General features: G+C 40.3%; 2 protein-coding genes across 6 annotated transcripts; both read left to right on the forward strand.

Annotated features, from left to right (window-relative positions):
* Positions 1-3,242: 3,242 nt before the first annotated feature.
* On the forward strand, positions 3,243-19,514 carry zap70 (zeta chain of T cell receptor associated protein kinase 70). 4 transcript variants are annotated; one of them, XM_071913412.2, is made up of 13 exons: positions 3,243-3,353; positions 10,718-11,224; positions 12,220-12,380; positions 12,498-12,636; positions 12,992-13,073; positions 13,274-13,296; positions 13,378-13,417; positions 13,907-14,111; positions 14,869-15,075; positions 15,849-16,041; positions 16,629-16,769; positions 16,924-17,036; positions 17,218-19,514. In XM_071913412.2, the coding sequence occupies exons 2-13, from the start codon at positions 10,820-10,822 to the stop codon at positions 17,333-17,335; spliced, it is 1,827 nt and encodes a 608-aa protein (XP_071769513.2). In that variant the 5' UTR covers positions 3,243-3,353; positions 10,718-10,819; the 3' UTR covers positions 17,336-19,514. The 4 variants fall into 4 exon arrangements, with proteins under 4 accessions (XP_071769513.2, XP_071769514.2, XP_078141630.1 ...); XM_071913413.2 differs by lacking the exon at positions 3,243-3,353 and adding an exon at positions 10,233-10,335; XM_078285504.1 differs by lacking the exon at positions 3,243-3,353 and adding an exon at positions 10,382-10,397.
* Positions 19,515-19,853: 339 nt separating this feature from the next.
* On the forward strand, positions 19,854-24,798 carry mob3a (MOB kinase activator 3A). Of its 2 annotated transcripts, none has more exons than XM_071913419.2 (4): positions 19,854-20,059; positions 21,227-21,794; positions 22,849-23,051; positions 23,876-24,798. In XM_071913419.2, exons 2-4 carry the CDS (start codon positions 21,377-21,379, stop codon positions 23,903-23,905), a joined length of 651 nt encoding a protein of 216 aa, XP_071769520.1. In that variant the 5' UTR covers positions 19,854-20,059; positions 21,227-21,376; the 3' UTR covers positions 23,906-24,798. The 2 variants fall into 2 exon arrangements, with proteins under 2 accessions (XP_071769520.1, XP_071769519.2); XM_071913418.2 differs by having other exon boundaries at positions 21,326-21,794.
* Positions 24,799-27,713: the final 2,915 nt, after the last annotated feature.

Below are 27,713 nucleotides of genomic sequence, written 5' to 3' on the forward strand. Positions count from 1 at the left end.
ACTTATAGTGGTACTCAGCAATGAGTTTATAGTGACCTTATCATACTTTATGATATTCTTTATCTCCTTTGGTATCCATCTGATTCCTATAGGATATTATATAGTTTATATAGAGTTTTGGTATCACTACAATATACCTATAATATTATTATAGGCTAGGCTACTTACAGTATGTCTGTGGTACTCAATAGTGAGCTTATAATGATCTTATCATACTTGAAAGTATTCTTTATCTCCTTTGGTATCCCTATCATTCCTGTAGGATATTATATAGAGTTTACAGTTTTATCCTCTAAACTTTATTATAGGATTACTTTTACTTTTTTGTAAGGGAGAACCTGCCAATCTTTGCTGCCATTCCTGGTTGTGTTTAGTTGCTCCCCCAGCCGGTGGAGGGCACAATGCCACCCTTCACTTCTGTACCTGAGCCTGTCGGCCACATCATCCCCTCATCAGGCTGCACACTGTCCTGTGATCAGCCAATGAGGGGATCCCAGACATATTACACAATTAAAGTCGCATAATTTCTTAAAATAAGTAACCCCACTTAAAAGACCGCCCTTAAGAAAAAGAGCTACAGTAATTCTATGATAAATGTTATAAGGATACTATACAAAAATCACAACAAAACAGTAAGTCCCTAGAGGAATATTAAAGGAATAGTATGATACCATAGGAAATGAAAAGTACCATAAAATACTACAAAGTGCGATAAACTCGCTATAAACTCACTACCAAGCACCACACTCACACTGAGTCCCTGCAGGAGGATTATAGGAGAAATGAGCCTACAAGAGCAGAGGATAGCACACAGCGCTCCATGCCAGCATCATGTCATGACCATTTTCTTCATGAGTTGTGCATAAAAAGGAGAAATTCACGTTGGGATCTCTGTCCTACCTTCCCTGTAGCGAAATCCACTCCGTTTCCCCCTTGCAGAAGTGTCCGGTGTGTGTGTGTCTCGTGCGGCTCGTCCTCTGTCGGCAGTCCGTCCTCAGCAGCGGTCTGCAGGCTGGAGGAGCGGAGAGGAGGCGGCGGGTGACTGAGGAGACTCAACTTCTTCTCCCCGGACCCAGGAGCCGCACCACTGTCAAGACACCTCAAATTAAACACGAGCAAACTTCCGGTTACAACCTTCAAAATAAAAGCCTTATTTGCAAAATTGCAATATAGGCGTGTAGGCGGAGTCGACATTTTGTATGCCATACTTTAGCATCTGGTGTGTAGGCTAGTCCAAAATCCCAATGGAAAATGTGAACAGGGTTTTAAAAAAAAAAATCAAAAACTAAGGGCTGTGTTGAACGGATTTCCATGAGATATGACTAGGCCAAATTTTGTTCCATGGATTAAAGGACATCCACCTGCATCACCTTTGTGAATTTTTTGTCTTTATATGGCTACTTTTAAAATCTGTTGTTGCTAACCAAATGCTAATGATTGGGGAAAGCAGACTACAATAGCAGTGATGAGACACTTCCTTTGGTTTATACTTGTTTTTCAATGCCAGAGTTCAATCTTTGGACTGCATGATACATTCAAATTATTATGATTTTCAGCGTGTTTTATTGAACAGTTATAGTTGTTATTGTTCATATATATTTAGTTTATCATGTCAGACTGCCAGATAGCTAGCTGATTGTTGCAGTCTTCTTTCTCGTTTAGAATTTCGCTAAGAATGTAAAAAGTAATTGAAGGATGAAAATTCAAAAGTTCTCAATGTTTTTTTATTAATACAAAGTACCAAATTTTGCCTTTATTTGATGGTAGACAGTGGAGAGAGACAGAAAAGATGAAGAGAGAGACATTGCAGTTACATGGTACAACATGCCTCAGCCAACTGAGCCACCAGGGCATCCAGAAACTCACGTCATCAAAAAAATCCAAGGAAAAAGACGTCACAGGCTACTTAGTAACACTATTTGTCAAGTGATCTCTGGGGAGTGCAGTGCAAAAACACCACAGCAATGATCGTTAAGCACCAAACATGCAGTTAAAATTAGAAAAAACATGAATCTCGCAGATTACCACTTTAAGAAGGAATGTGCAGTAAATTAAAAAAATGAAAATACGATCTTTTTCCCTACCAATCCTTTTCACACCATATATTCATGGCCATAAAGGCATATGCAAGATGTCATTGTACATATGGCTGTACCACTTGAAAAAACCCATAGCGGTTCTGTAATTGTTCCTTAAGGCTGTAGAATTGGAGCTCAGCACCTCAAGCCAGCCAGCCACCACTGAAAATAATGTCCTGTGCAAACACAAAACATATACCTGACAACTTGGAAGCATCATGTCTACCGCCTTGAGAAAGTCAATTTTACTGTTTGTCGTTCTGTACACCCGATACTAAGGTAGGCCTATTCTTTTTCCCCCCCAAAAATGACAAAGTTTAGACTTTTATTTTGAAGGCAAAATCTCTTAATTTCCGGTATTACTTCGGCAATCTTTGGCTGACTTGATGGAACAGGATCCCGCAGCTGTTGTGGGGAGGGGAGGGGGGGCAGTACTGCTATAATTTGGGTACTGCATGTGGGTGCTCTAACAAAAAGAACTATAGTAACCTTATAATAAAGTTTATTACATATATCACATCAAAAGTAGAAGTCCCTACAGGAACATTACAGTGATGACATAGGAGATAAAAACAAAGTGCGTTAAGGTCACTATAAACTCACTACTGAGTGCCACTACACACACTACACACACTAAGTCCCTATGAGGAATATTAAAGAAAGTGATATCATAGGAGGTAAAAAAAACAAATCTTACAAATGATGATAAGGTTGCTATAAACCATCACAGTGAGACTATAAGTCCATAGGAATATTATAGTTTACTTTATTTTTATGTTGGTGATGTGCTATCTTGTGTCTATCCTGAGCACGCAGCAACCTGAAATAAACTATTGAATCTTACATCTTGAATGTTGAGTCCATCAGTCCTGTATATTTGGAAACGGGCGTCACAAGCACCCTGCGTTTTACAGACGGAAGGATCTTGGTTTGGTTTGTAAAGGGTCTCTCAGGATTTTGGAGAGTGCTGGTTTTGTTGAATGACTCAGTAAAATCTAGTGATAATGTGAGCTGCATTATCAGTGATCAGAGATGTTTCCATGCCACCACAGAACAGTTGAATTGTGAGACTAGATTAGAGTCAATGTGATTCACATGTGCCTGTGTGTGTGTGTGTGTGTGTGTGTGTGTGTGTGTGTGTGTGTGGGTATACGTGTGTGTGCGTCAGTCACAGCCAACCAACAGTTTTTTCTTGCACCTTTAGCTCTCAGATCAGCAGATACCTTCGTCTCTTAAGCTACAACATTGCTCCTCTATGAGCTGAAGCAGTGAACCGTAAGTACATCTAAGATTTTGTAGTGCATCTAATAAAACAGAAGACATGCTTGATATTAATAGATTTGCTTAACTCTAACGTCAAATACTAAACAGGATGTCGCATGTGATGATATGAGAAAAATAGGTCTGTTGGAAATTAGGTCTGTCTCCAACCTATGACCCAAAAACTTATAGTACAGCTCTATATTCTGGATCCCCCCCCATGTTATCTTTATTTCTGTTTTGTTATGCAGTGTTGTCTTTCGTATTACCTTGTCTATTGCGTGTTTTGTATAATGATGAAAATGAACAATAAAACTCTTAATATAAAAAAAATATATATTCTGGATTCACACACAAAGAGGGCGATTTGTTGAGTTCAACTGGTTAACTGTCTACTTTCCTCTCCCAACTGCCACATGCATGAGGGGCCTACACATGGTTTGGTTTACAAGTGCTTCAATTTGGTCATAAAGGGCGTCACTCAAACCGTACTTTAACATTTCATCTTAGTAAATTAAGAGTAAATGTGAACACCCACAGCCTCCAGGGCCAAACTAGAATTCCACCAGAGAGTTTTATTTTATTTTATATGACTCACTGTTGTGGAGATTTACATCTGAATTCAGTTTGTGAATAGAATTTTGTGATATTTATACTCTCACTGATCTGTTTAATCTCAACAACAAGAATGTCCATTTAAAAATGGGGTTTTGTGTTTCCATTAGCTGAAACAAAGACTGAGTGTGTCCACCACAGTGAGGCCGAGGCATTGTTGCTGTGGCTTCAAAAGTAGAGATTACATTTATATAAATAACTGCTTTCATTGTGCCTCGGAATAGAAAACCAAAAATGGGTAGGTTTTGACACACCCAAGAGGTCTATGTGTGTCATTTATCGCTTGTAACTTTTCTTAAAATTACTGGATGTATTTTAGTCCTCGAGTGAGGCATATCTGCAAAATGTTCAAGCCGCAGCCAGACAATGCTGGCCTGGACAGGAGAATAAGGATTTCATGTAACAAATGTTTGTGTTGGTTTATGGCTCTGACTGTTAAGGTTGAGTCCAGAATATTTTAACATTGAAGTTTATTTCAGTGGATTGACAGGGACTTTACTAAGGATGAGGATTAAACCGTGTCTGTAAATTCATTACAATCATTGCAATTGTACACAGCAGCAGCGGAGGCTGTTAGTCGTGTTATCATAGGTACGCTCAGGGTTTATGGCATTTAAAATGCAAATGAAAACGCCTACTTTTGAACTTAATTGTTGTGGGTCAATCTGAAATTCAGATTGAATTCTCAACAGGCTGATTTTAGTTGGGAGGAACACAAAGTATGAATAAGAACAGATGAAGATATACAGGCTGTTAAATAAATGCTTAACCGTTTCCATCGATGCAGGAAATGGTATTTGAGGTTGAGACAGTTTAGGTCCCTAATCTGACATACAGATGGCCACTTATTAAAAACCTCGCACCTGTTTAGTTATTGTTATTAAATCAACACTCACACAGTAGGACCTTGCCCTAGTTAAGTGCTAATTTTGTCATCATGGCCTACATGAATTTACACAAACACGTTATTTGAGAAAGCTCCTGCAAATGTCTCTAAAGTGGGTTTTTCCACAAAGACCAATTTGGGGCAAAAATCATTAAATGTGGGCCGTGCATGAGCAGACACAAGAAGGATACATTATCTCTTGGTAGATGCCTACACAGTCCCAAAGCATTTGAAAGACAACATTTCAGCCACACAAACATGTTGATGTATGTATCTAGGAATGTTTTGATTAACATAACCCAGGCGGCATTCTCCTGATAAAGTTTAGCACAGCCAAAATAACCATCACCTAAAATAACTGAGCTAAGTAGTTATCACTGGAATGTTCTTGAATTGATGTCAATTGCATAATCGACAGAGAACACAGGTTATGTTAAACAGTAGTGGGCCGCTGTAGTTAGAAACGCTGTTTGATTCCCAGTAACAAACAGTGTCCGTTCCCGCTTAAGTGTCTTTGAGCAACATCATTTGCACATGACCGACCTCATGCTGTGATCTCTCTGGTGTTTGATTCAAAAGAATAAAAAATCATAATGTCCCTGCGCCATATAGTTGCTTAAAAGAGAAAAACTAAGTTCTGAATCTGTACGCTGTGTTAATCACTCAGACAGATATGGACTGGTCAATATATCTATTTACACAATGCAAATATTTGATCCTATGCCACTCTGACTGTAGTTAACATTAGCTGCTTGGGTTGAGAATTACTGAGATGTATGAATCTCATGTCACAGTGAACAGGAATAGTATTCCTCTTTTCACCCCAGTTTCAGCCGAGCTTCACCACGTTAAAATCCAAAATTAGGCTATTAATATAGTTTTTAAAGTATGTGTTACAACTACTGTGAGTCATGTCTGAGCTGTTCTGTCAGCTGTAAGTAGCTCTTGTTCTAAAGAGCAATCAAAGAGATTGCACAGCTCGTCTTTGGGTGCTCAAGAGGAAGGGACAGTTTGGTTTCACTTGCTTCTGCTTGCTTGAGAAAAGCTGTATATAGTGTAAGAGGTTTACTGCTAATAGCTCTGCTCTACTTGTCACTACCAATATTGGGCTGGTTGAAAATGTACAGGTAGCTGACAAATGAAATGAAAAACCAACAAAAAGTGACTTCATAGTGCTTTGGGCCACACAAAGCATCTTGGTATTCTACAAGAGTCTGGATTTCTTAAGGAGGGACGCAACACTATTCTTCAATAAGTTGATTTCATAAGATGATAGTGGAAAACCCAGTCTGAGGTGCGTTTCCAGAATCCATGGCTCAAACTGGGCTGAGATCTGGTGATGACGAAGGCCATGGTGTAGAGTTTACGTCGTTTTCACGCTCGTCAAACCATTTAGCGGCCGCTCGCCCTGTGGAAGCGGGCATTGACATCCTGGAACATTCAACTCTCTTCAGGATAGAAATGCTTGACCGCTCACAGTTGCTTTGTATTTAATTGCATTCCCCTCGCCCTCAGAGGGGTTCGGAGGCCCTAAATCATGCCAGGAAAATGTACCCGACTCTTCACTGTGGGAAACAACACTCGGGCCCATCGACATGCACTCCTCCACTTGTAGAGAACAGGGTGAATGATGACTCATACGACTTTCTTTCCACTGCTCTGTAAACCGCTACCTGCGTACTTAATTCGCAAAAGTATATTTTTATGCGTAATAAAGGATTTATGCACTGTATGCACTCTCTGTGAAGGATCAGCCCTCTGAGGCTCTTGGTGCATATACCATCCCAGGCTTAGTATTGAATTGAATCGAAGGATATCGCAGAGCCACGACATTATGGGTTCAAAGCTCCTGACCTTTGTCACATGGCTCTCCCTTCTTTTCTGTTCCTGTCCATGATGTACTGGTAAAGCAGAAAAGCCTTAGAAATTATATTAAAAAAAAAAAAAAAAAAAACTGCACTGAGCCAAGACTGGGCAGCTGGCGTTGCTGAAATGGTGTTAATGTCTTGTAGGGAAACTGTCATTAGTTTGGTATGAACTGTAGTTAATGTAATAAATTCTAGCAGCAGGGCTAATGCACTTCTCACTGTGTGTTAGAGGGGTCGCAATTAAATATCACTTTCTCTTTCAGTTTATGTCACATCAAGTAACATCTGGGGCTGTATATGATTTGGAATATATGAATCTGCTTCCCATGAATCTGGAATAGATGGTAAAGTAGAGAATCAATGATCTACATGTATTTTTATTCTCTCTGCTGAAGTAGATCTTAGTACAAGTTTGCTAATCTTGTCAGAAAAATCCCTGCAATAGTGGAGAATTAGGCAGGTCAAAAGCAAGATGTTATATTTATGTTAAACTTTAATGCCCATGTGGTGACACATTTATGGTTTTGTTGATATCTTGGCCATTCAAACTGGAGAATGAAAAATTACAAACATCCCTCTATCAACAATTTTTAATATGTATTCTACTTGATAGATTGTGTTAGATTATATTAGTACATCTGAATTACAGACACAGACGTGATACAAAAACAATTTGCCAAACTTATGCATAACATAGCATAACTTGAAAGGTTGCGTACTTTACATCATATCATGCTAACAAAAATCCTAAAACTATCCCAAAACTGGCCTTTACATTACCTAATGCAGAGGTTGTTGGTTGCGGAGGATATATTGAAATTCAATATATCGCAATACAAAAATGTGACAATATGCATCATGGGGCAGAAAAATGAATCTCGATATTAGCTACATTTTATTCTGCTGTGGTAATCACAAATGTATGGAAGCCCGTTTCCGCCACCTGTTAAAAAAAATCTGGCGCATTTTTTTTTTTTTTTCATCATCAAGTGAAATTTTTTCTCAATAGTATGACTTTGTATCTCATAATTATGAGATGCTAAGTCATAATTATGAGATGCTAAGTCATATTTTTGAGATACTATCTCATAATTATGAGATGCTAAGTCATTATTATGAGATAGTATCTCATTATTATGAGATAATATCTCATAATTATGAGATACTAAGTCATTATGAGATGCTATCTCATAATTATGAGATACTAAGTCATAATTATGAGATGCTAAGTCATTATTATGAGATACTATCTCATAATTCTGAGATGCTAAGTCATAATTATGAGATGCTATCTCATAATAAATCATAATAAATCTCATATTTCTGACCTACACCAGCCACTTTATTAGGTACACCTATGTAGTAGTGGCTGGTCATCTGTTGCTGTAGCCCATTTATCATAAGAGCCACAACTTGTGTGTTCAGATGCCCTTCTGCACTGTTGTAAAGACTTTTATTGGAGTGGATTGGATTTGTGGCCTTTCTGTTAGCTTGAACCAGTCTGTCCATTCTCCTCTGACCTCTGGCCTCTTTCATTAACAAGCTGTTTTTGGAACTGCTGTTCACTGGATGTTTTTGTTTATCACACCATTCTCTGTAAACTCTAGAGACTGTAGTTCATGAAAATCCCAGGAGGGCAACTGTTTCTGAGAGGCTGAACTACCACGTCTGGCACCAACAATCGTATCAATCAATCAAACTCGCTTAGATCACGCATCTTGCCCATTCTAATGTTTGGTCAAACAACTTCACCATGTCTGCATGCTTTATATATTGAGTTGCAGCCACATGATTCACTGTTTGGATGAGCAGGCTATTTGTGTTAACAAGCAGGTGCTCCTAATAAAGTGGCCTTGAGTGTCATATTTATAAGATACTATCTCATAATTATGACTTAGCATCTCATAATTATGAGAAGCTTTCTCATAATTTGAGATAGTATGACTTAGTATCTCATAATTATGAAATAGTATCTCATAATTATGAGGAAACGGGCTTCCATACAAATGAGACGGCTTGACCATCACAATTTCACAAGCTCTCCATCCAAATTATATTATTTGCATTTTGTAATCACATTTTTTAAATTGTTGTTTACATTCTAGAAAGCCAATGATATTGCTAGAAAGGTTTGTGGCTCAGAAATAAACATAATTCTGCACAGTCATACTTTGTTGTCATTGAACTTTCATTTATTACATCATATCGTGGTTGTATCAAATCCTGAATCCCATATCGCGTATCGAGTGAGATAAGCATATCGTCCCATCCCTAAACCAAATAGAGTAAATGTAGTCTCACCGCGGGGTCCATGCTCACTGACATATCCCAGAAACACAGCTGCAAACAGCTTTCTAACACTGACACAAAGCCTTGGCCCTACTGTATCTTAGCAGGTCTGTAGCACCGCTGTACTGTACAGTGTGTCCTGCTGTGATGTGTGAGGTCTGGCTGCCTTTGGTGTGGTGAGATGGGGTTCGAGACCCTCAGGCCATGCTGGGGTCTTCATGACTTGTGGCATCTTGCTGTCTGTCTGTGTGACTCTCCACTGTGGATGTGGGCAACATCACACGGCGTGTAGCCAGGAAGCTGAGGTTTCTACGCTTTGAAATATTTCCCATCATAGATGATTATACGTCTGAGGTGAGAAATAAAAAACCTACATGACCCCAAAATGGCATGTAGACACTGAATTCCTAATCTTAATATCAAATAGTACATTTCATTGAGCAGAAATAGCCCTTCTGTTCCCATGGTAACCGGAAACTGATCAGAAATCTAACAGCAAGACAAAGGCAAGGCTGGCAAGATGACTGATTAGTTCCAAACACACTGGAAAAAATTGGTGTTAATTAGATTGATGTTGATGAAGATGTGAAGGTCATCCACACATAGCCTACAATCTAGCTAATCGCTGATATTTTTCCACTTCATTCTCAGCTTCCTCATTTGCATTGATAGACTTTCTGTCTCATCATGTTCTCATAGTTCGATACGATTATTTTAAAATCTCTTCTGGCCCTATTGAGAGTTCTCTTCCAGACTCCACACAATGAATGATCTCAGCTGTGCATGTTGTAAGCTGAAGCGTGCTTAAAAGTTATGATGAATGTCTATTTCTGTTTTGACCTCTAACGGGCATTTTCCACTTGTTATCACGCAAACGTCTCACACTGTAGACACAGACTCCTTGATTCCAATCTGATCTTCATGCTGTCTCTCCATCTCAGACATCTCTACCAAAGTCTCACGTCAGACTCCTTACGCCCACATCCTACCTGCTTTAAAGATATAGTAGGATAAATTCTCCTAATCCAAAGGAAAACTAACATACTTGTGCTTGTGAAGCAGAGGGAATAATCTAGAACCAAAAAGCACCTGTTCAACGGAAGAGTGAGATGCTGGAGAAAGGAGGGTGCGAGGGCGGAGCGCGACTTCCTGTTGTGGCTTTGAGAAACACCAGCCTGTTTTTCTGCAAGCACACGCAGTCTCAAAGTGTGGGTGCTTGCTAAATACTTAATCCACACGTATGGCACCTCACATCATGCTCTCTACAAAGCTGTGACAGTCCTGTTAGCTGAACACACTGTTCTGTGCCCTCATAGCGTAGTTGGGAGAAGACGAGGAGGTGAGCTTCTCGGGACGATGCATTTTTACTTATCTAAGTTGTGTATTATTGAATACCGCATTGTAAGTTTTCACATTGTATTCTGGTAAATGCTTTGTAATTTGGTCGACAAGACATGACGCTGAATTTCTAAGGTGCTTCTGCTTTATATGGTAATCAGTGGAGAGTGACAGGACAATGGGGGTTTGACAGCAAAAGGTCAAAGGTCATGGGCTGGATTCAAATCTATGTTGTGAGTGTACTGTTTACACCTTAGCCCACTGAACCAACAGCATTCCTCTAATTTTGATGTCAAACTTTCAACCTCATTTAAATTGTATTATTGTTTAAATGGCGATAATTTCCTTCACCTATTTCTATTTCTGCCTCTATCCACCTTTAGGTCCATTTCATCAAGGATCCTTCATAATTTTCCAATCCCATCCACCAAACTACCGCCTACATCAGACAGGACTCTGTCAGCTTGACTCTCCCACATCTCGCCATGTCTGTCGACCCTGCGGCCGAGCTGCCGTTCTTCTACGGCAGCATCAGCCGCTCGGACGCCGAGGAGCAGCTGAAGCTGGCCGGGATGGCCGACGGGCTCTTCCTGTTGCGACAGTGTCTTCGCAGCCTCGGGGGCTACGTCCTCTCCATAGTGTGGAACCTGGAGTTCCACCACTACCCCATCGAGAAACAGCTCAACGGGACCTACTGCATCACAGGGGGCAAGCCCCACTGCGGGCCGGCGGAGCTGTGCGAGTTTTACAGCAAGGACCCCGACGGGCTGGTGTGCACCCTGAGGAAGCCCTGCCTGCGCTCCCCGGACATGCCCATACGGCCCGGGGTGTTCGACAGCCTGAGGGAAAACATGCTGAGGGAGTATGTGAAACAGACCTGGAACCTGGAGGTGAGGCTCTGCTGAGAGAGAGAGAGAGAGAGAGAGAGACTGCCTGTGGTATACTGTAGAAAAGCTATCTTCAAACGTTTCAGCCCCCAGTCTCTAAAAATGGATTCCTATTTGTAATGGGAATGTGCAGGGAGTAAGAGCAGTAGGGCTATGCTTCCCTGCTGATTACTGGAGTGTTTTGCCATGAAAATGGGGAAAAAAGAAACTTGTTTGGTGTGTTACCAGTCAGCCAACAAACCAACAAACTTAGTTATTCAGTTAGGGGTTATGGCTCACTGCAGTGCCAGTCCAGTCCAGAAACGAATACTTCTAACATCCAGCGTACATAAGCTGTTTCTCCTGCTGCCCCAGTCAGCCAGCCACACACTGAGGGCAGCAGCCTTTTATCTCTGGTGGGCTCCAGCTAACCAGCTAAACCAGCTCCAGGTGTGTGTGGCCTCAGGTCGGCCCGCCTGTGGCTCCCAGCAGGCACCAGATGCCAGCAGGAGCCAGCAGGAATGTAGCTGCCCTCCTCCACAACATCCCCCAGTCCCCTTGTACCCACTCGTGACCCCCTGATGTGGGTGAGCAAGCATGAGAATGGTGAACTACGACTGTAAAGTGTGACGCGTTTCCTATTCAGGCAACTTCGTTAAATTAATCACTAGAAGATGTTCAGAGGCTGAAGATTTCACAAGGAAAAAATCTTTTATAATATGGTTACAAACATGAAAAAATACATTTGTATGTTTGAAGTACACAATACAAATTATCTGTCAATCTGAATGTGTTTATTCTGCAGGTGTCTGTCTGTGTGTCTGTCTCATTTCCTGCCTGTCTGTGTTCAGGGAGAAACAAGGAAGGATGTCACGGCCTTCGTCAAGCAATAACCTGATGAAGCAATAAATATGTTGGGAGCTTATATATTCAGTGTGCAGACATCCTTCCCTGTCTCTCTGTAAGTTGCTGATTTTGTCCTGCACCTGTACCCATTCCACTTGTTTTACTGTGTTCAGGGCGACGCCATGGAGCAGGCCATCATCAGCCAGGCTCCTCAGCTGGAGAAGCTGATCGCCACCACGGCCCACGAGAAGATGCCTTGGTACCACAGTAAAATCTCACGGCTCGAGGGCGAGAGGCGGCTTTACTCCGGAGCGCAACCAGACGGCAAGTTCCTGTGAGTGATTCAGGGTTTTACTGTCGCATCTGTGCCTGCTGTGGAAAAACCCTCATAGAGATTTTCCTCATGTCAAAGCTGTTGATAAAGTTTTTGGGCAACTTTTTCATTTCTCAGAGTGAGAGACAGAGAGGCGTCTGGTACGTTTGCCCTCTCCATGATGTACGGGAAAACAGTGTACCACTATCAGATCCTCCATGACAAATCGGGGAAATACTCCATGCCAGAGGGAACAAAGTTTGACACCGTGTGGCAGGTAGGCCCTCCTGTAGGCGCAGAGACACCTACCAATTTAAGGCGACTTCTTCATAGGTGTTTTTTTTAATGAGTCGCTGCACTTACTGAGTTGGAGTAGTCTGTTTTTTTCTTTTTTTGTCATTATCTGTCAATTCAGCAGCAGTTGAGAGGGAGCGTCCATGTCTGAATCAACATTTAACACTGTAACACTTAGTGCTGACCTCACACTTTGTCATGCACTAGTTGCTCATTCAGACATATCATGTTTTGCATGAAATGAAAGTTAACCGATACTGCGATACTTTCAAGTTTCATGTGACAGATACACACTTTCCTTACCTCTCTCTCTCTCTCTCTCCCTCCCTCCCTCCCAGCTGGTTGAGTACCTCAAGATGAAACCTGACGGCCTGGTGACTGTTCTCGGGGAAGCGTGTGTTAACAGCAAAGCCGCTGCACGTACTGAAAATTATATCATTTCATTTTCTCACATCGCATCATTATTATGTCATTGCTAACACAAACCACTGCGTCTTTCAATTCATGCGTGTTGTCCATCTGTAACATGTGGGCCTACTTAGCACATTCAACTTTGTTAATCAGAACATTTAGTCGCTGAAATGGTTCATATAACTCTCATTTGTCTCATCGCTTTTCAGAGACACCTGTTGTTCCGTCGGGAGTAAGTATTGACAACATCCTTTATTGTTCAATTCAGCATATTTTATATTCTCTGAGATTCATTTGAATGTCATTCTTTCAGAGGCGGCCCCGTACAAATGGATACACACCGCCCCCTGGAGGTCAGTTGCCTAATGTACAACAGTTCATACCCCTAAAACCATTTTACAAATGCACCAAGATCATTTTATAATGGCAACAACAAAACACACATAATTAGTTGCTCTGTCGTCTTACATACCCTGGCTGCAAAATAAGCCAACTTGTGAGATGGTAGTAACTATAATAAATGTTGTTTTTACAGCCCTTAGGGTTAGGGTTAGTAAACCTTTGCCATAAATAAAAGAAAAGAAACTCAGTTGAGTGATCAGAAAAGCACAGGTTGATAAAAGTAAGTTTTAAGAGATTCATAGATTCATACAGAATAGCCTACTGCCTAACAAATAGTATGCAGTAGACGCATAAAACTGGTCAACATATCAATACACATACAGCCCCTTCACTCCAAGTGCACTAGAAATGCCTTGTAAGCATGCAACATGTCTTATGAGCTTTTGGACACACTCAGGATATTGATTTCTCTAAACATTAGCTTGATCTTGACCTTTCAGCTTCTGCGGGCGTCTCGAAGCCCGCCAACCCCGTGCCTACAGACCGTGAGGTTCTGCCCATGGACTGCACTGGGTTCAACCCTTACCATAACCCCAATGATGTGAAGAAGTTTAACATCCAGAGGACTCAGCTGCTGATTGACGAGGTGGAGCTGGGCTCTGGGAACTTTGGCTGCGTCAGGAAGGGAGTCCTCAAAACTGACTCGTGAGCGCTGGGTCTTTTCTTTTCACTGTTTGCAAGACACCGACACATTATAACACAACAAATAGTGTGTGAGCTATATGATGATGGGGATCACATCTTAAAAACAACTACCACTTCAAGTAACTCCCACTCACAAACAACACAACATAGTAACTGTGTGTATTTGTACAATAACTCATATTTATATGAGCAAGCATGGTGGACCCCCCAAAAATGAACAAATAGCTCTGTTCTGAAATATAGGAAGAGGACTAGGGCCACATACGAAAAATTGATTTCAGTTCTGAGATTAATCTCAGAATTCTGAGAATTCTAACTTTTTAACTTTTTTTCTCAAAATTCTGACTTTTTTCCTCAGAATTCTGAGAAAAAAAGTTCTCAGAATTTATTCAGAATCACAGAATTCAGAGTTTAAACAAAGAATTCTACTGACTTCTGACTTTCTTCTCAGAATTCTGACTTCATTCTCAAAAACACTCAAATAAATGTTCCACATGTGGCCCTAATCCTCTTCCTCTTCCTGTGTTACAAATTGTATACGCTTGAAATCCACCAGTGGCATAAACTGAGACAGGACATACTGTAGGTATGGCCTCTACAACTGTATGTGTGTGTGTGTGTGTGTGTGTGTGTGTGTTATCTTAGACGTCTACTCAATACTGATCCCAGTGCTCTTCCAGCTGAGTCGGCGAGTGCACATAGGCTTCTATCTGTAAAGGTCAGACGCTGATCCAAAATAATATATGTTTTCTCTCAGGGGCCAGATAGATGTGGCCATCAAAGTGCTGAAGAGTGAGAATGAGAAGCTGGTGAAGGAGGAGATGATGAGAGAGGCGGAGATCATGCACCAGCTGAGCAACCCCTTCATCGTACGCATGATGGGCCTGTGCAACGCAGAGAGCCTGATGCTGGTCATGGAGATGGCCTCCGCCGGACCGCTCCACAAATTCCTCTCCACCAATAAGTACGTCCAAGTTGCTAGTGAAGTCAATCAGTCAGAGGGAGATTTGAGGAGGAATCAAATCCCTCTTGTTAATACGAATTACGGCATACATCCTCCTTAAAGAAAACTTTACCTCTCTGCTATTCTTGAGCACAATTGGCCACTGAGTGTGTTATATATAGACAGCCAAAGACTGAAAGACTGTTTTCTTCTAAACTATGTAACGAAGTTAATCTCATTCAAATCTTTGAAACTTCATCTACATTGCACCAGATCATGTGAGAAGAGAAGGAGAGCGCTAATCCTTTCTTGGCTGAAGAAGAGTCCGACCATACTGCGAGTGCATACAGGACATTTTTAGCATGGGTGGCCATCAGGCCCGTTGGCATTGGCACTAGCTGACAGGGCATGTTATCTAGATCACGTTGGCAGTCCTAGAGCTGACACAGACACACAGATACACAGATGCACACACATATGTGCAAGTACAAATACTCATGTGCACTTCCTCGCTCACACTTTCCTTTCTGTCGCTCTCCTTTTCCAACCATCCCAACTTAGGAATCACCTGCCAGCAGAAATATGATCAGCAAGCTCTGTATCTTCTTTTAAGAAACGACGGAAAACACGTTTATACAAATTTGCATTTAAGTGATGATTTGCAGTTTATTATTATTAGTTATCTCATCGCTGATTAGTTGTTGATCTGTTTTGTTCCTTTTGCTGTTCTTTGGAGGGAAAGTGGTCAACAATGATTATTATTGTCATCACTATCATTATTTTTTTCCCCATAGGGATACTGTGAGTGTGGAGAACATTGTCAACCTGATGCACCAGGTGTCGATGGGAATGAAGTACCTGGAGGAGAGGAACTTTGTGCACAGAGACTTAGCAGCGCGTAACGTCCTGCTGGTCAACCAACAGTTCGCCAAAATCAGTGACTTTGGGCTATCCAAGGCCCTGGGAGCAGATGACAACTACTACAGGGTACAGATGGAGCCACTGTTAATAACGTTGCTGCACTGCTGCAGCGCTGTTGCTTCAGCCCCAAGAGAAAGTGTTTGTTTGCTACATTCTGCAATATAAATGAATCACTGAAGGATGGGGAACAGTGGCTTTCAGTGTTGAAAACAGACCAGCATTGAGCTATAATTACTAATAGATACTTTATCTTAAATTGATTACTTTTCTGGGATTGATTGATCTTGCACAGAGAAATCAATGCAATATGCAAGGCAAGTCTGTGCAGACTAAAGTAAAACACTCAATTGATTTTTTTTTCTTTTGTTAATTGACCTACATCTGGAAGGAATCTAGGTACCAAACGGTAGCAGGAATCCTTGACTCCTGGGAAATAATATAATACTGGAATACATAATTAGAATAAAGCATTAATCAACTCACTGTAGACATTTTTGTCAGGAAAATATTGGCTGCATACAGCACCCTTAAGCCTCTGAATTATTCCCTCTTTCACCTCCTTTTATGTTGGCCCCGATTACAAATAATCAAGTCGGCTGCCTTTGCTGAATCACTGACATGCTGCTTGTTGTCAAACCTCTTGTCTTGCACAGGCTCGTACTGCAGGCAAGTGGCCGCTGAAGTGGTACGCTCCAGAGTGTATAACCCACCGCAAGTTCTCCAGTAAGAGCGACGTCTGGAGTTTTGGTATCACCATGTGGGAGGCCTTTTCCTTTGGAGGAAAACCATACAAGGTACTATGTGTTTCAGCAGAACAGAATCAATGTCAAAACTCAAACAGTATAGATTAGCTTGATCACAGCATTCACACTACTATGAGGATTGTTCCCAATGGTTATATGGAAAGGTCACAGTTCTTTTTCTTCTTTCTGTCCCAACTCCAACCAGAAAATGAAAGGTCCAGATGTGACCCGCTTCATTGAAACTGGGAACCGCATGGCGTGTCCATCAGGATGTCCAGACCGAATGTATGCGCTGATGAAAGAATGCTGGACATTCAAGTGAGAACCTGATTTTCTGAATGGGGTTATGTAGTCAGTCAGAGTTTAACAAGCACAATGTTTCATATAAAGTACTACTTTCACAACACTGCAGCGTACTGTACGTTTAAGGTCTTGTGACATTGCCACCCATTAACAACAACTTTCAAAATGGCTGCTTTGGGCCTTCCTCTCTCTCCAGGCACGAGGAGCGTCCAGACTTCAAGAAGGTTGAGGAGTCCATGAGGGCTTACCATTACTCCATATCCAACAAGGCCCAGCCTGAGGAAAAGGCAGGCGCTGCTGAGCCTATCAAGTAGACAGAAACAAGGCACATTCTGTCCCAGAACTGCACAATGCATCCTTTCAAATGGCCATTAAACAACCAAAACAAAGAGCTTCTTATGAACTGCACACTGACCAGCTTCAGCTACAGTACCGTTACAGCTGAACAGGCCTCAGTGACATTAAATGTGCATTTGTAATTTGGTCTTCAATGTGTCAGCCATGCAAGGAGGATCTCTGTCTGTCTTGGTTTGAATGTTAAGTGGAGAAACTGTCGACATCTACACAATGATGAATGAATTCATTTTATATTCTGATATTTAGGAGTAAAATGGGAGGCCTATGTACATCTGACTGAAGTTGTACTTCAGCTCTAATGTGCCACCGGTTATGGGCAGTTTATGTTTGTGTTTTTTTTTAACTAATTAAGTAAAGGTAGAAACAACCTGAAAGAACTGCACTCTGGTAGATGTAAAAGTCATTCTTTCAAAATTCCTATTAAGTTAAAGTAGTGAGGTTACTGATATTAAACTCTGTAGTTGGTTTTCTTGTTGTGTTTCTCTGGTTTGCTTTGACACACAAAGTTGGCCAATCAATTTGCTTTGAGATGCTGTGAGTACAAAATATAAAGTTCCTTAAAAATTAAACATTGAAGTCAAGCACAACTACATCCTCTATAAGTCTGCAACCCATGAGCTCCTTCATACTTCATGTTATTGTCTGATTCTCTATATGACAAGTTCTATACATACAGTCAAAAATAAATAGCGAAGCATCACCTTCATCACTCAATGGCAGTGTAATGGTCCCATGGGTCTTCATTCTCCGATCCTTAGATTTACTACAAATTATAACATTGCATGGTAATGTTTAAGGCTGGTTCTGGTTGACTTGACATGAAGCCTCAGTAAGCTGAGAATGAGAACAATGCATCACATGTGTTAATTACACAAAATCATGTGCTGCATAATGAAAGCCAAGCTAAAAAAAGATGTGAATCAGAAACAGTCAAGAATAATATACTGACAGCACACCGCCTGTGGAATAACGTTTTAATAACTTCTACTTAAATGCTTTCAAAGGGTCTAATGTCAAAATGTCATAACAAGGGTAGCATAAAGAGCTAATAATAAGTATAATCTGAAAATACAGGAAATAATATCTTGAAAAATAATCCTGTCCTATAAAGCTCCATGGGCAGAGCGAGGCACCAACATTGCCAGGGTCTGGGGTTCAATTCCCACTGAGGCCACCCATGCTACAAATGTCTGCACTTGTGGTACTGTAAGTTACTTTGGACAAAAACATCTACCAAATGACATATGGAAGATATAACTAAGAAACTTACCATATGAATCATAACAGAAAAAAGAGAATTCAGCAGATCTCCAACAGCCTAGATGTGCGATTTAATGGCAACTTTTAAATCAACTGCTACAGGAATCCAAGACAAATGTTATTGCAGCCTGCAAAGCAATATAAAGCAGTGCTAAAGAAAAAATCCCTGCTTTGAAAGGTGTGATTGGCTGTAGATCATGAAACATAAACCACACAGAAACACAAGTTGCACTAAAAGTCCAAATTCCAGCCACTCTGACATCTGAAAAGGTTCGGATCATGATCTTTCATAAGCCCACAAAGTAGAGTAATGTGTGGAGAATATCATGGTATGAAGCCTTACACAAAAATATATAAAAATATCTTCCCAAAATAGGCGGCTTAAATGAATACACTAGCAGAATTTTCTGTGTTTTAAAGAGGATTATAGGCATTTAGGATTATTTTTTTTGTCTGTGAAGCACCTGACTGTTTTGAAAACTTGTATTATTATTATGACAACATTTTATTTCATTTTAACATTTTATTATATTACATTTTATTATTCTAACATTTCCAGTAGTTTAAAGAGGTATTGTGTGTTGAAATATATTATGTGAAAAGGTGCTGAATAGGCTAGTGGGCTAAAATATCTTGAACCATTTAGTAGATTTATATTGATTTATATTGCCTTTAGTTTGTCTGTGAAGACTTAATCATAATGGCTTGTGGGTTATCATGAAAGTGTTATAAAATAAATGAGGTTAGCAGGGCTGCTGCCTCCTGCCGCTCGGCTGCTACAGTGACGTATCATCAAAGGAAGTACTTCTAAACTGCGTCAAGCCACACAGAGGCAGCCAGGGCAACACAGGAAGTTATGGGATTTTGCCTTGAAAATAAAAGTACATTTTGTCACTTTTCACTCCGAATCATTGCATTAAATATGTATTGAAACCCTATGTACATGGTATCTTGTAGGCATAGAGGCTCAAATGACTATAAATAGGCTATAAGCTGTGAAACATTTTTTTGAAAAGAGAAAAATATATATACAAAAATCAATTACATTTTAATTTTGCACCTTTTGCACACATTCGTCCTTAAATATATATTGTGTATATTCACTTTTGTACATGATAACCCCCAAAACGCTGCAATACATCAATAAGAGTGTTATTTTGAAGTTTTTGAGCGGAAGTTAATGTTACTTGGGTCTCGCTTGACGCTGGTGTACTTTTCGTTTGGTAGGGAGGAGTCAGACGTTAGTTTCCCTTAATAAAGTGACATGTTTATTGAATGTTTAGGAATACTACAATAGGTATTGCACTATGTATTCATAATGTATTCTGTGCGTGTTACGAGCCTACAGCTAGTAAACAGTAAGTAGGTAATATTTGCTAAACGGTCGAAGGAAACATTGACGGAACAGGAAGGCGGAACAAGTAAGTTCGGGAAAGTGGCTTCAACTGGGCAATTTCGTCACCGTTAGATCATCTGTCTGCATTTATTGCTGTTTTTTTTAAACGAATTCGTTAAAAATGACATGTTTATTAAGCGGGAATAGCGTGTATTTGGCTTTCCTTGTACGGGTTTGTTGCCTGTTTTTAGGAAGCAACAAGTCCGATCGATCTCCGCAGTCACGTCACGAATAAACTTAGTACAGTCGTCATGTGCCTTGGTGTTTAATCTCTAGCTTTTATGTTGGAAAATGTTGCGAAAACGATAGGAAGTTCACGTTATTACGAAGATGCTATGCAGATATTGCGATGTAGGCCTACAGCAGCAGTCTGTTACATGCATTACTGACCATGGTTTTACTTCGTTTTATTGTCATTCCTCAAATTCTTGGTGTCGCGGCGGTACGCGTGCCTGCAATAGGAAATGAGTCATGTTCACCGTGCAACCGTGTATCATTGTTAATGTAAAGCGTTTCTCTGTAAGTATCACTGTTGTCACTGTTAAGACAGTAAGACCCGCAGCTTACCTGTCCTGAGATGTGGCCAAAGGTGAAGTCAGGGTGTCGCTTGAATTGATTTCGTTAACGATTTGGCCTACTAGCCTATACAACCAGAGATGTAGTGGCAGATAAAATGGTGGGTAAACAACTACATCCTCTAGTCTGTGAACAACCACCAGTATAAACATGTATTTTCAGAAAACATACTTTATGCTTTTTTTCTACCTTTTTTCTGTGTCTTCATATAACTTGTGTTTGATACTACTTACCAAGATATACACAATGGATTTACATCATAAAGATGTATGTCAGCCTAAAAAGGTGGCTAAACTCTTCTGTAAATAAGGGTGGATAAACTGAGTTTAGTGAGTTTACCCTTCACTACATCCCTGCATGCAATTGCAGGCCCAAGACAAGACAAAACTTGACCCACAGTTGCTATCTGTGTAATTCCCAAGTTAAAACCATGTAATAATGGTTTGAAAGCTTGATAGATTATATTTTGGTAAATCTAAAACTAAAGCAACTCATACTCAAAAGATCAGACTTGATATAAACTAGGCATTTTAATGGTAATATGCAGAGAGTGCATTTATTAACCAAACTCTCACCCTCTGTGTCTTTCTCTCTCTCTCCCTTTTATCACACACAGGACCACAAACAGAGTCAAGACAAATACCAAAAGACAATCCATAACAAAATCTCTCCCCTGGTTGTTTGCACAACCTTTTGACTGTTTCCATTTCACCAGTAAATAATTCACCAGCAGCATTCAAACAAACCGCCGGCACCACATGCGACCATGTCCCTGGCCCTGAAACAAGTCTTCAACAAAGACAGGACATTCCGGCCCAAGCGCAAGTTTGAGCCCGGGACGCAGCGCTTCGAGCTGCACAAGAAGGCCCAGGCGTCTCTGAACGCGGGGCTGGACCTGAAGCAGGCGGTGCAGCTGCCCCACGGCGAGGACCTCAACGATTGGGTGGCCGTCCATGTGGTGGACTTCTTCAACCGCATCAACCTCATCTACGGCACCATCAGCGACTCCTGCACCGACCAGACCTGCCCCGTCATGTCCGGCGGGCCCAAGTACGAATACCGCTGGCAGGACGAGCACAAGTACAAGAGGCCCACCGCCCTGTCGGCCCCCAAGTACATGAGCCTGCTGATGGATTGGATTGAGGTACAGATCAACAACGAGCACATCTTCCCCACCAACGTCGGTAAGTGTTGAGATTAGCCACAGATGGCCGTGTCAAGACCTTGGTTCCTTTAACTCTAGGCCGGGATCCAGAAATAGGTCACAGGCTTATGTTTTTGTGGGTCTTCAAAAAGAGTATTGCCACCGTCGGGGCAGTGTGTTTTCATAAGGCCAGTATCCAGGGCAAGAGACTTCATTCCTTATTTGGGTCCCAGACTGACAGAGTTTGAGAAATCCTACTGTAAAGGACCATGGAGTGGTTGGTTAAAATCCCTGTCTTTAAAATTAGACACAAAGTTATTCGACTTGGGTGCAAACCAGGCCACTGCCCATTCAGTCGTGTCAGCGACTCCTAACATCACAATAAAGTCCAAAAGAAAGAAAAAAATGACCATCATGTAATGGGTACAAGGGAATATTAATATGATACGGTATGGAATTCTGTGGAGTCAAGGCAACATCTAAAATATGGAGCCACTTTGTATCTGAAAATGGAGCACCAAAAGATGCTTCAGATTAAATATGCAGGGCCACATTTGTTGGATGGACTGTATAGAGTCGTGCATTGTGAACAGTGTCATATCAGTTTATCTACTGTTAGTATGGCATTCTCTGTTTTCTATTATCTTTGTCTTCCCAGCGCTGTGCATAGCTTGGCATCTGACTAACTACAGAAACATCCCAGCAATGGATTTATAAACGGGTCACGCAATGTACAGTAGGCTATGAATAGACATGACCTTAGCTGCTGTCCTCTGGAACAGATTCCTGAAATATTATTAAATTAGTCAAAGCAAAACGTTAAACTAAATTAATCACTTGGATGCAGCAACGGCTTATCCCCCAAACCAAGTGGTGTTGGTTTTTCCATGTCGCACAAAGTGCTACTTGCCGGGTCCTTTAGCACCCCGGCTCCAAAGGACAAAAAGGTTAGGAGACACTCCTATAGCACGTAAAAAGTTAACTGAAATGTATTGATATAAACTTCCTTTCTGTGTTTATATGTGAACGAAAGCACAAGAGATCATCATGTGTTGACCGTGTTGTTTTTCTCCCTCCCTCTGTTTGACTCCAAGGTACTCCATTCCCTAAGACCTTCATGCAGGTGGCTAAGAAGATTTTGTCTCGTCTGTTCCGTGTGTTTGTCCACGTCTACATCCACCACTTTGACCGCGTAAGCCAGATGGGGGCCGAGGCTCACGTCAATACCTGCTACAAGCATTTCTATTACTTTGTCACCGAGTTCAACCTCACCGACCACAAAGAGCTGGAGCCGCTGGTGAGTCAACAGCTGAAAACAAAAATAAACAGGACTATGAAATAAAAATGTGAATAAAATCTGTTGACCTATACTGAAATGATAGAATTTTAAGCTCACAACCTAAAAGTATTTAAAGCTTTGAACACTATGAGGTTTTGTAAAGGAAATCTTCCCAAACCAATGAAACTGAGTAAATCAAACCATAAATTGGATGCCTAAAATTAGAGCTGGGCGATATGGACCAAATTAATATTATATCACACTAATCCTATGTTTTTTTTCTATTAATACATGACGATACCTGCTAGCATATGCAAAATCACGTTAAATGATCAAATTGATGTTCATCGCATTGAATTCCATAGAAATGTAAAATGCGATAAAAATTTCAAATATACCCTAATTTGTTTCAAATCTCATTTCATGAGAGATTTTAATCACTTTTTGCTTTTTATCATTAACTTAGACAACAGAATTGTGTATCACGATAACTTGATATCATTATTTCATCACGATATGATTCTATTGAGAGACGACAAACAATAATATTGAATTACTTTTTGGTGTGGTTGGCCGACTCTCCCACCATGTTTAATGTACAAAGAAGCATCTGCTAGGCTTAGTGTTATTGCTATGTTATTGTTTCTAGATGATCTTAGAAATAAAAGCAGTTACAAAGTAGTATTACATGTAGTCATTATCAGTCACTCTGGATTAGTGTGTCAGGTAAATGCAAAAAATATGTAAAGGTACTTATTGCAGCTTCAGGTGTTACACTGTGGAGAATCCAGGTGTTTCCTTCACTGCTGCTTACTGTGACTGTCTTGTGGTTTGCGCTGCAGAAAGAGATGACGTCTCGGATGTGCCACTGAGGGAGCAGAGCACCGCTGACCACCAGACACATTCCCCTACTGATGAACGCCTCCGTCCGTCTACAAGACTGCAGCAGAGAACAAAACAAAAAAAAGCAAGAAAAAAAACAAATTGAAAAGAGTCTTTATTTTTATATTTAAGTACTGTAATCTATTTTAGCCACGTAGGTTTTAAGCAGGAACCTTTTCATGCAAGGCGACCTATTCCTTCAAAAGTTTTCAAGCATTTTATCAGAGCACAGTATTAAGAGGTTTATGTTTGTGTTGATGTTTTTGTTTTCTATTTTATTTGAATCTCAATCATTCCAGGATTCTTCTGTTTCTCTTTCTATCTAAAATGATCTAAAACTAGTAGGATTTGTAATTTATATATATATATATATAACTCTTATATATATATAAGATCCAGTATGTGGTTACATTAAAATGACTCTCTACTCTGTTACTCTAATCTGAACTGTGTGAGCAGAATTTGATTTACATTTACATTAATTTACTTCTTTTACTTCGTCCCTGTAATTAATAGCACTGGGCTACGGCTTAACCTGGCTTGTTCTATTTATTTTTTCCAGTTAGAACAGAATAGATTATGTAACCCTCCAAAACTGCCAACAGTCAGTTTTACCACTAGATTTGTTACATTCATTTATGAACAGTCACAACAGTGATGTATTTGTTTTGGCAGAGCATGTATAAAAGAATCATTGATGATGATCATGATAATTCATTGTATAGTAAAAACAAAAGTGCCTAGAATCAGGTAATTTCAATGGCCTAAAAATCCTTGCAGATATCACTCTTACCTTTAAGCCAAAAGATACATGGGGGCTTTTGTTTCTTAGTGTTTTGTTATATAAGGATAACTTGAAAGAAAATAAAGGAAATGTAAAAGATTTTTAAAGTCAGTTATTTTTATGCATATCTGTATAATGCTAAATGGTGTGTGGGGGGTGGGGTGGGGGGTGTAAATTTGAGCTATTACCTGAAATGGGTATGCTTTTAATTTGTTTAAAAGCATTTAGGGTTTTACTGTGAAATTTGAAAAATGCCATTTTAAGCATTAAAGTATACCGGGGGCCCAGTGGCATTCATTTGAACAGAGTTATATACATTTGAAAAGTCACAACATGGCAGAAAATAACCTATTGGTGATTGTAGCGTCATCAAGTAAATGCTATATTCATCGTTTAATTGCAATTATTTCAAAAGCAAGTTTCACCGAAGAGCTTACTAGGAAGTCCGCTGTATTTACGCAGTTGCTATTGTGCGCTGTGGGCCACAAGGCAGGCTCTCAGATGTCAAACTTGTAGGTGTGTGTTGAAGATACAGTGGCAGCTGAAGGTCGCACGAGACTCAAACCTCACATGCCAAAAAACCCTGGTGGCAACACACACACACACACACACACACACACACACCAGGTTCAAGACTGTCCACTGGGTGGCATCAGGCGCTGCGGCTGTCTGGCCGGGGGAATCGCTACAGTTCATATTGTGTCTCTTATGAAATCGGTCCAATGTCCCAGTTCTACTCATGAACAGGGGAAGTGGAGCTTCTCTAGACCTGATTTAGGTTAATGATTCGACTAAGCTGGTTATGTAAGAAACAGGCTGGGCTGTTCTGTGATGAATACAGAGAGAGGTTTTGTTTTGAATGTGTTCGGCCTTGCATGATTGATTCAGCAGGGCTCACAAAGATGCCAAATAGGCTTGAGAAGAACATTGTTGGTCAGATTTGGAGGCGGTTATCAGTCTTAATGGTTCGGATTATGAGCATAATGAACACAAATGGCTTAGTTTGTAGGGTAACCCGGGGCAAGACTTGAGAACAATGTCCATTCTCTGTTCAAATAAATAGGCTATCATTTGAATATCAATATTATATGTACACAAGAAGGATGCTTAAGTCCACTCGTTTAGAGGATAATTGAATCAAAACATCTACAACTTTGTTATCATAATACAAACAATACAATTTTGTGAAGAGGCATCTTCCCTTCCCACCTGGGGAAGAAATACCCTGAGGGGCATCTGGCTTCAGTTGTCATCTGAGTTATACAAACTATTTATGCATCAGATTATGTTAATATCCATTTTATTTTCAGATTCTGACCTTGCTCTTACTTTAAGCTCACAATATATATGTTACATGAACATGAGAAAATCTTTGTTTTCTTTACTGTTTGATAATTGCCTATTCATTTTGAAGTGACAAGTCACAGTTAAGAGTATTTTCTAATATATATATATGTATTTAAATACTGTCATGTTTCTTTACTGTTATGATACTTTTCCTCATGTCAAAGCGTCTACTCTCACACCTTCAGAAATTGCACAAAAACAAGTTATTTTTTGTAAAAAAATGTTTTGATTACTCTCCCTTTGATTCCCCTGTTAACCTATTGCGTTGTTACTGTCAGAGGCAAGTAAGTCCACTGAAACTCATTCATACATGATTTGAGGATGCCTATCAGCACGTTCACAGTTGAGGACGTGTTTAGCCCCACTTCCTTCCTGAAAACAAAAGATTTTTTTCCCCATCGTCTCAAGTTGAAACAACATAGATTGTTTCTATTTTCTCTAATCCATATGAAACATCAGAAATAATAGCAAACAACTGTTCTGAAATTACTTTGGAAATGGGTTTAATTCTAATTGTGAATTGTGTTTTAAAAAATGATGTAACCTTCTGCCCTAATAACAACAAGCATTGAAATGACCTCACTGTCCTGCTGCAACATGATCCTCTTATGAGAGGATTGTCCCTCCCCTCTCCTTGCCAGTCAGGGCAGGAGAGTCATTTCCTCCAAAAACTCCACTTTCTGCCTTTGCGGTTTCTCTTCTGCCTGTTACGTGTGAGACGGGCGGTGCGTGGGTTTGCTCCTCCCTCCCTCAGTGTGTTTTTTCCTCCGTGGAATTTACCAGACTGGCCCAGAGGGCTCTGGCAAACTGGAGGAAGTGAATTGCAGGAACGAGGCCAAGTTCAAGGGGAAGAATTTCAGGCTGCACCAATCAGACTGAAGCTTGTCCAACTCTGTCAGGGTTTACCCAACAGTGCATGTCTGTTGTTTTGACTGTGCAGTGTGATTATTTACACGTAGAGAATGGGGTTCGGGTGATAATGTGACTCAGCAAACACTGGTATGAGTACACACCCTAACGGTTTTATGTCTTGCAAGTCAGTTGTCTCATGCATCACAATGCTACAACAATAATACAGGACATTAAAATCAAACTGTAAAGCAATCTAACTCTCTATACCAGGATATTTAAGTAACCTATTGTGAAATTTGAAATGAAAATAATGGAGTATGTCATACCTATCCTAACCTGTTGGCTACAATCCCCAACAACTTGCAATTTCCTTTTCTGTTTTCATCATCTTATGTGAAGTGTCCCTCTGTGTACTGTAAACACAACAGCATAGGATAGACTGACTACTACAGAGTAACTAATACAGTTAATTGAAAGGACAATTTCATGTGTATCTGTTCAATTATATGTTTTAACTCGAATGAATTCCATATTAGTTTCTAAAAACCACTGCAGCAATGATTGCAAACACTTATCGCAATTAAATGCTATACATTTATGTGACAGCTTTTCAGAAAATAAGTAGTGTCAAGATATTCCAAACACCACAGCCCTAAAATGTCCATTGAAATAAATGACATTTCAAGTGTGTGGTGACTGTTAACAAATCTCATTTGTTGGTGCAGCCTATTACACAATCTCAAAGGAGATTCTAAGAAATTAAAAACATGATTAATTTCAAAAAGCATTGTTAGAGACGGTTATGTAACAAGAGC

Source organism: Centroberyx gerrardi, chromosome 9 (assembly GCF_048128805.1).
Source record: "Centroberyx gerrardi isolate f3 chromosome 9, fCenGer3.hap1.cur.20231027, whole genome shotgun sequence".
NCBI classification, from domain to species: Eukaryota; Metazoa; Chordata; class Actinopteri; order Beryciformes; family Berycidae; genus Centroberyx; species Centroberyx gerrardi.

What these genes read in the sequence shown, in the direction of transcription:
- zap70 (XM_071913412.2), top strand. Translation starts at nt 10,820, where the DNA reads ATGTCTGTCGACCCTGCGGCCGAGCTGCCGTTCTTCTACGGCAGCATC. An exon ending in ATACACACCGCCCCCTGGAG is followed by an intron (nt 13,418 to 13,906) that starts GTCAGTTGCCTA and finishes TTGACCTTTCAG; the next exon opens with CTTCTGCGGGCGTCTCGAAG. An exon ending in AAAGAATGCTGGACATTCAA is followed by an intron (nt 17,037 to 17,217) that starts GTGAGAACCTGA and finishes CTCTCTCTCCAG; the next exon opens with GCACGAGGAGCGTCCAGACT.
- mob3a (XM_071913419.2), top strand. Translation starts at nt 21,377, where the DNA reads ATGTCCCTGGCCCTGAAACAAGTCTTCAACAAAGACAGGACATTCCGG. An exon ending in CATCTTCCCCACCAACGTCG is followed by an intron (nt 21,795 to 22,848) that starts GTAAGTGTTGAG and finishes TTTGACTCCAAG; the next exon opens with GTACTCCATTCCCTAAGACC. An exon ending in ACAAAGAGCTGGAGCCGCTG is followed by an intron (nt 23,052 to 23,875) that starts GTGAGTCAACAG and finishes TTTGCGCTGCAG; the next exon opens with AAAGAGATGACGTCTCGGAT.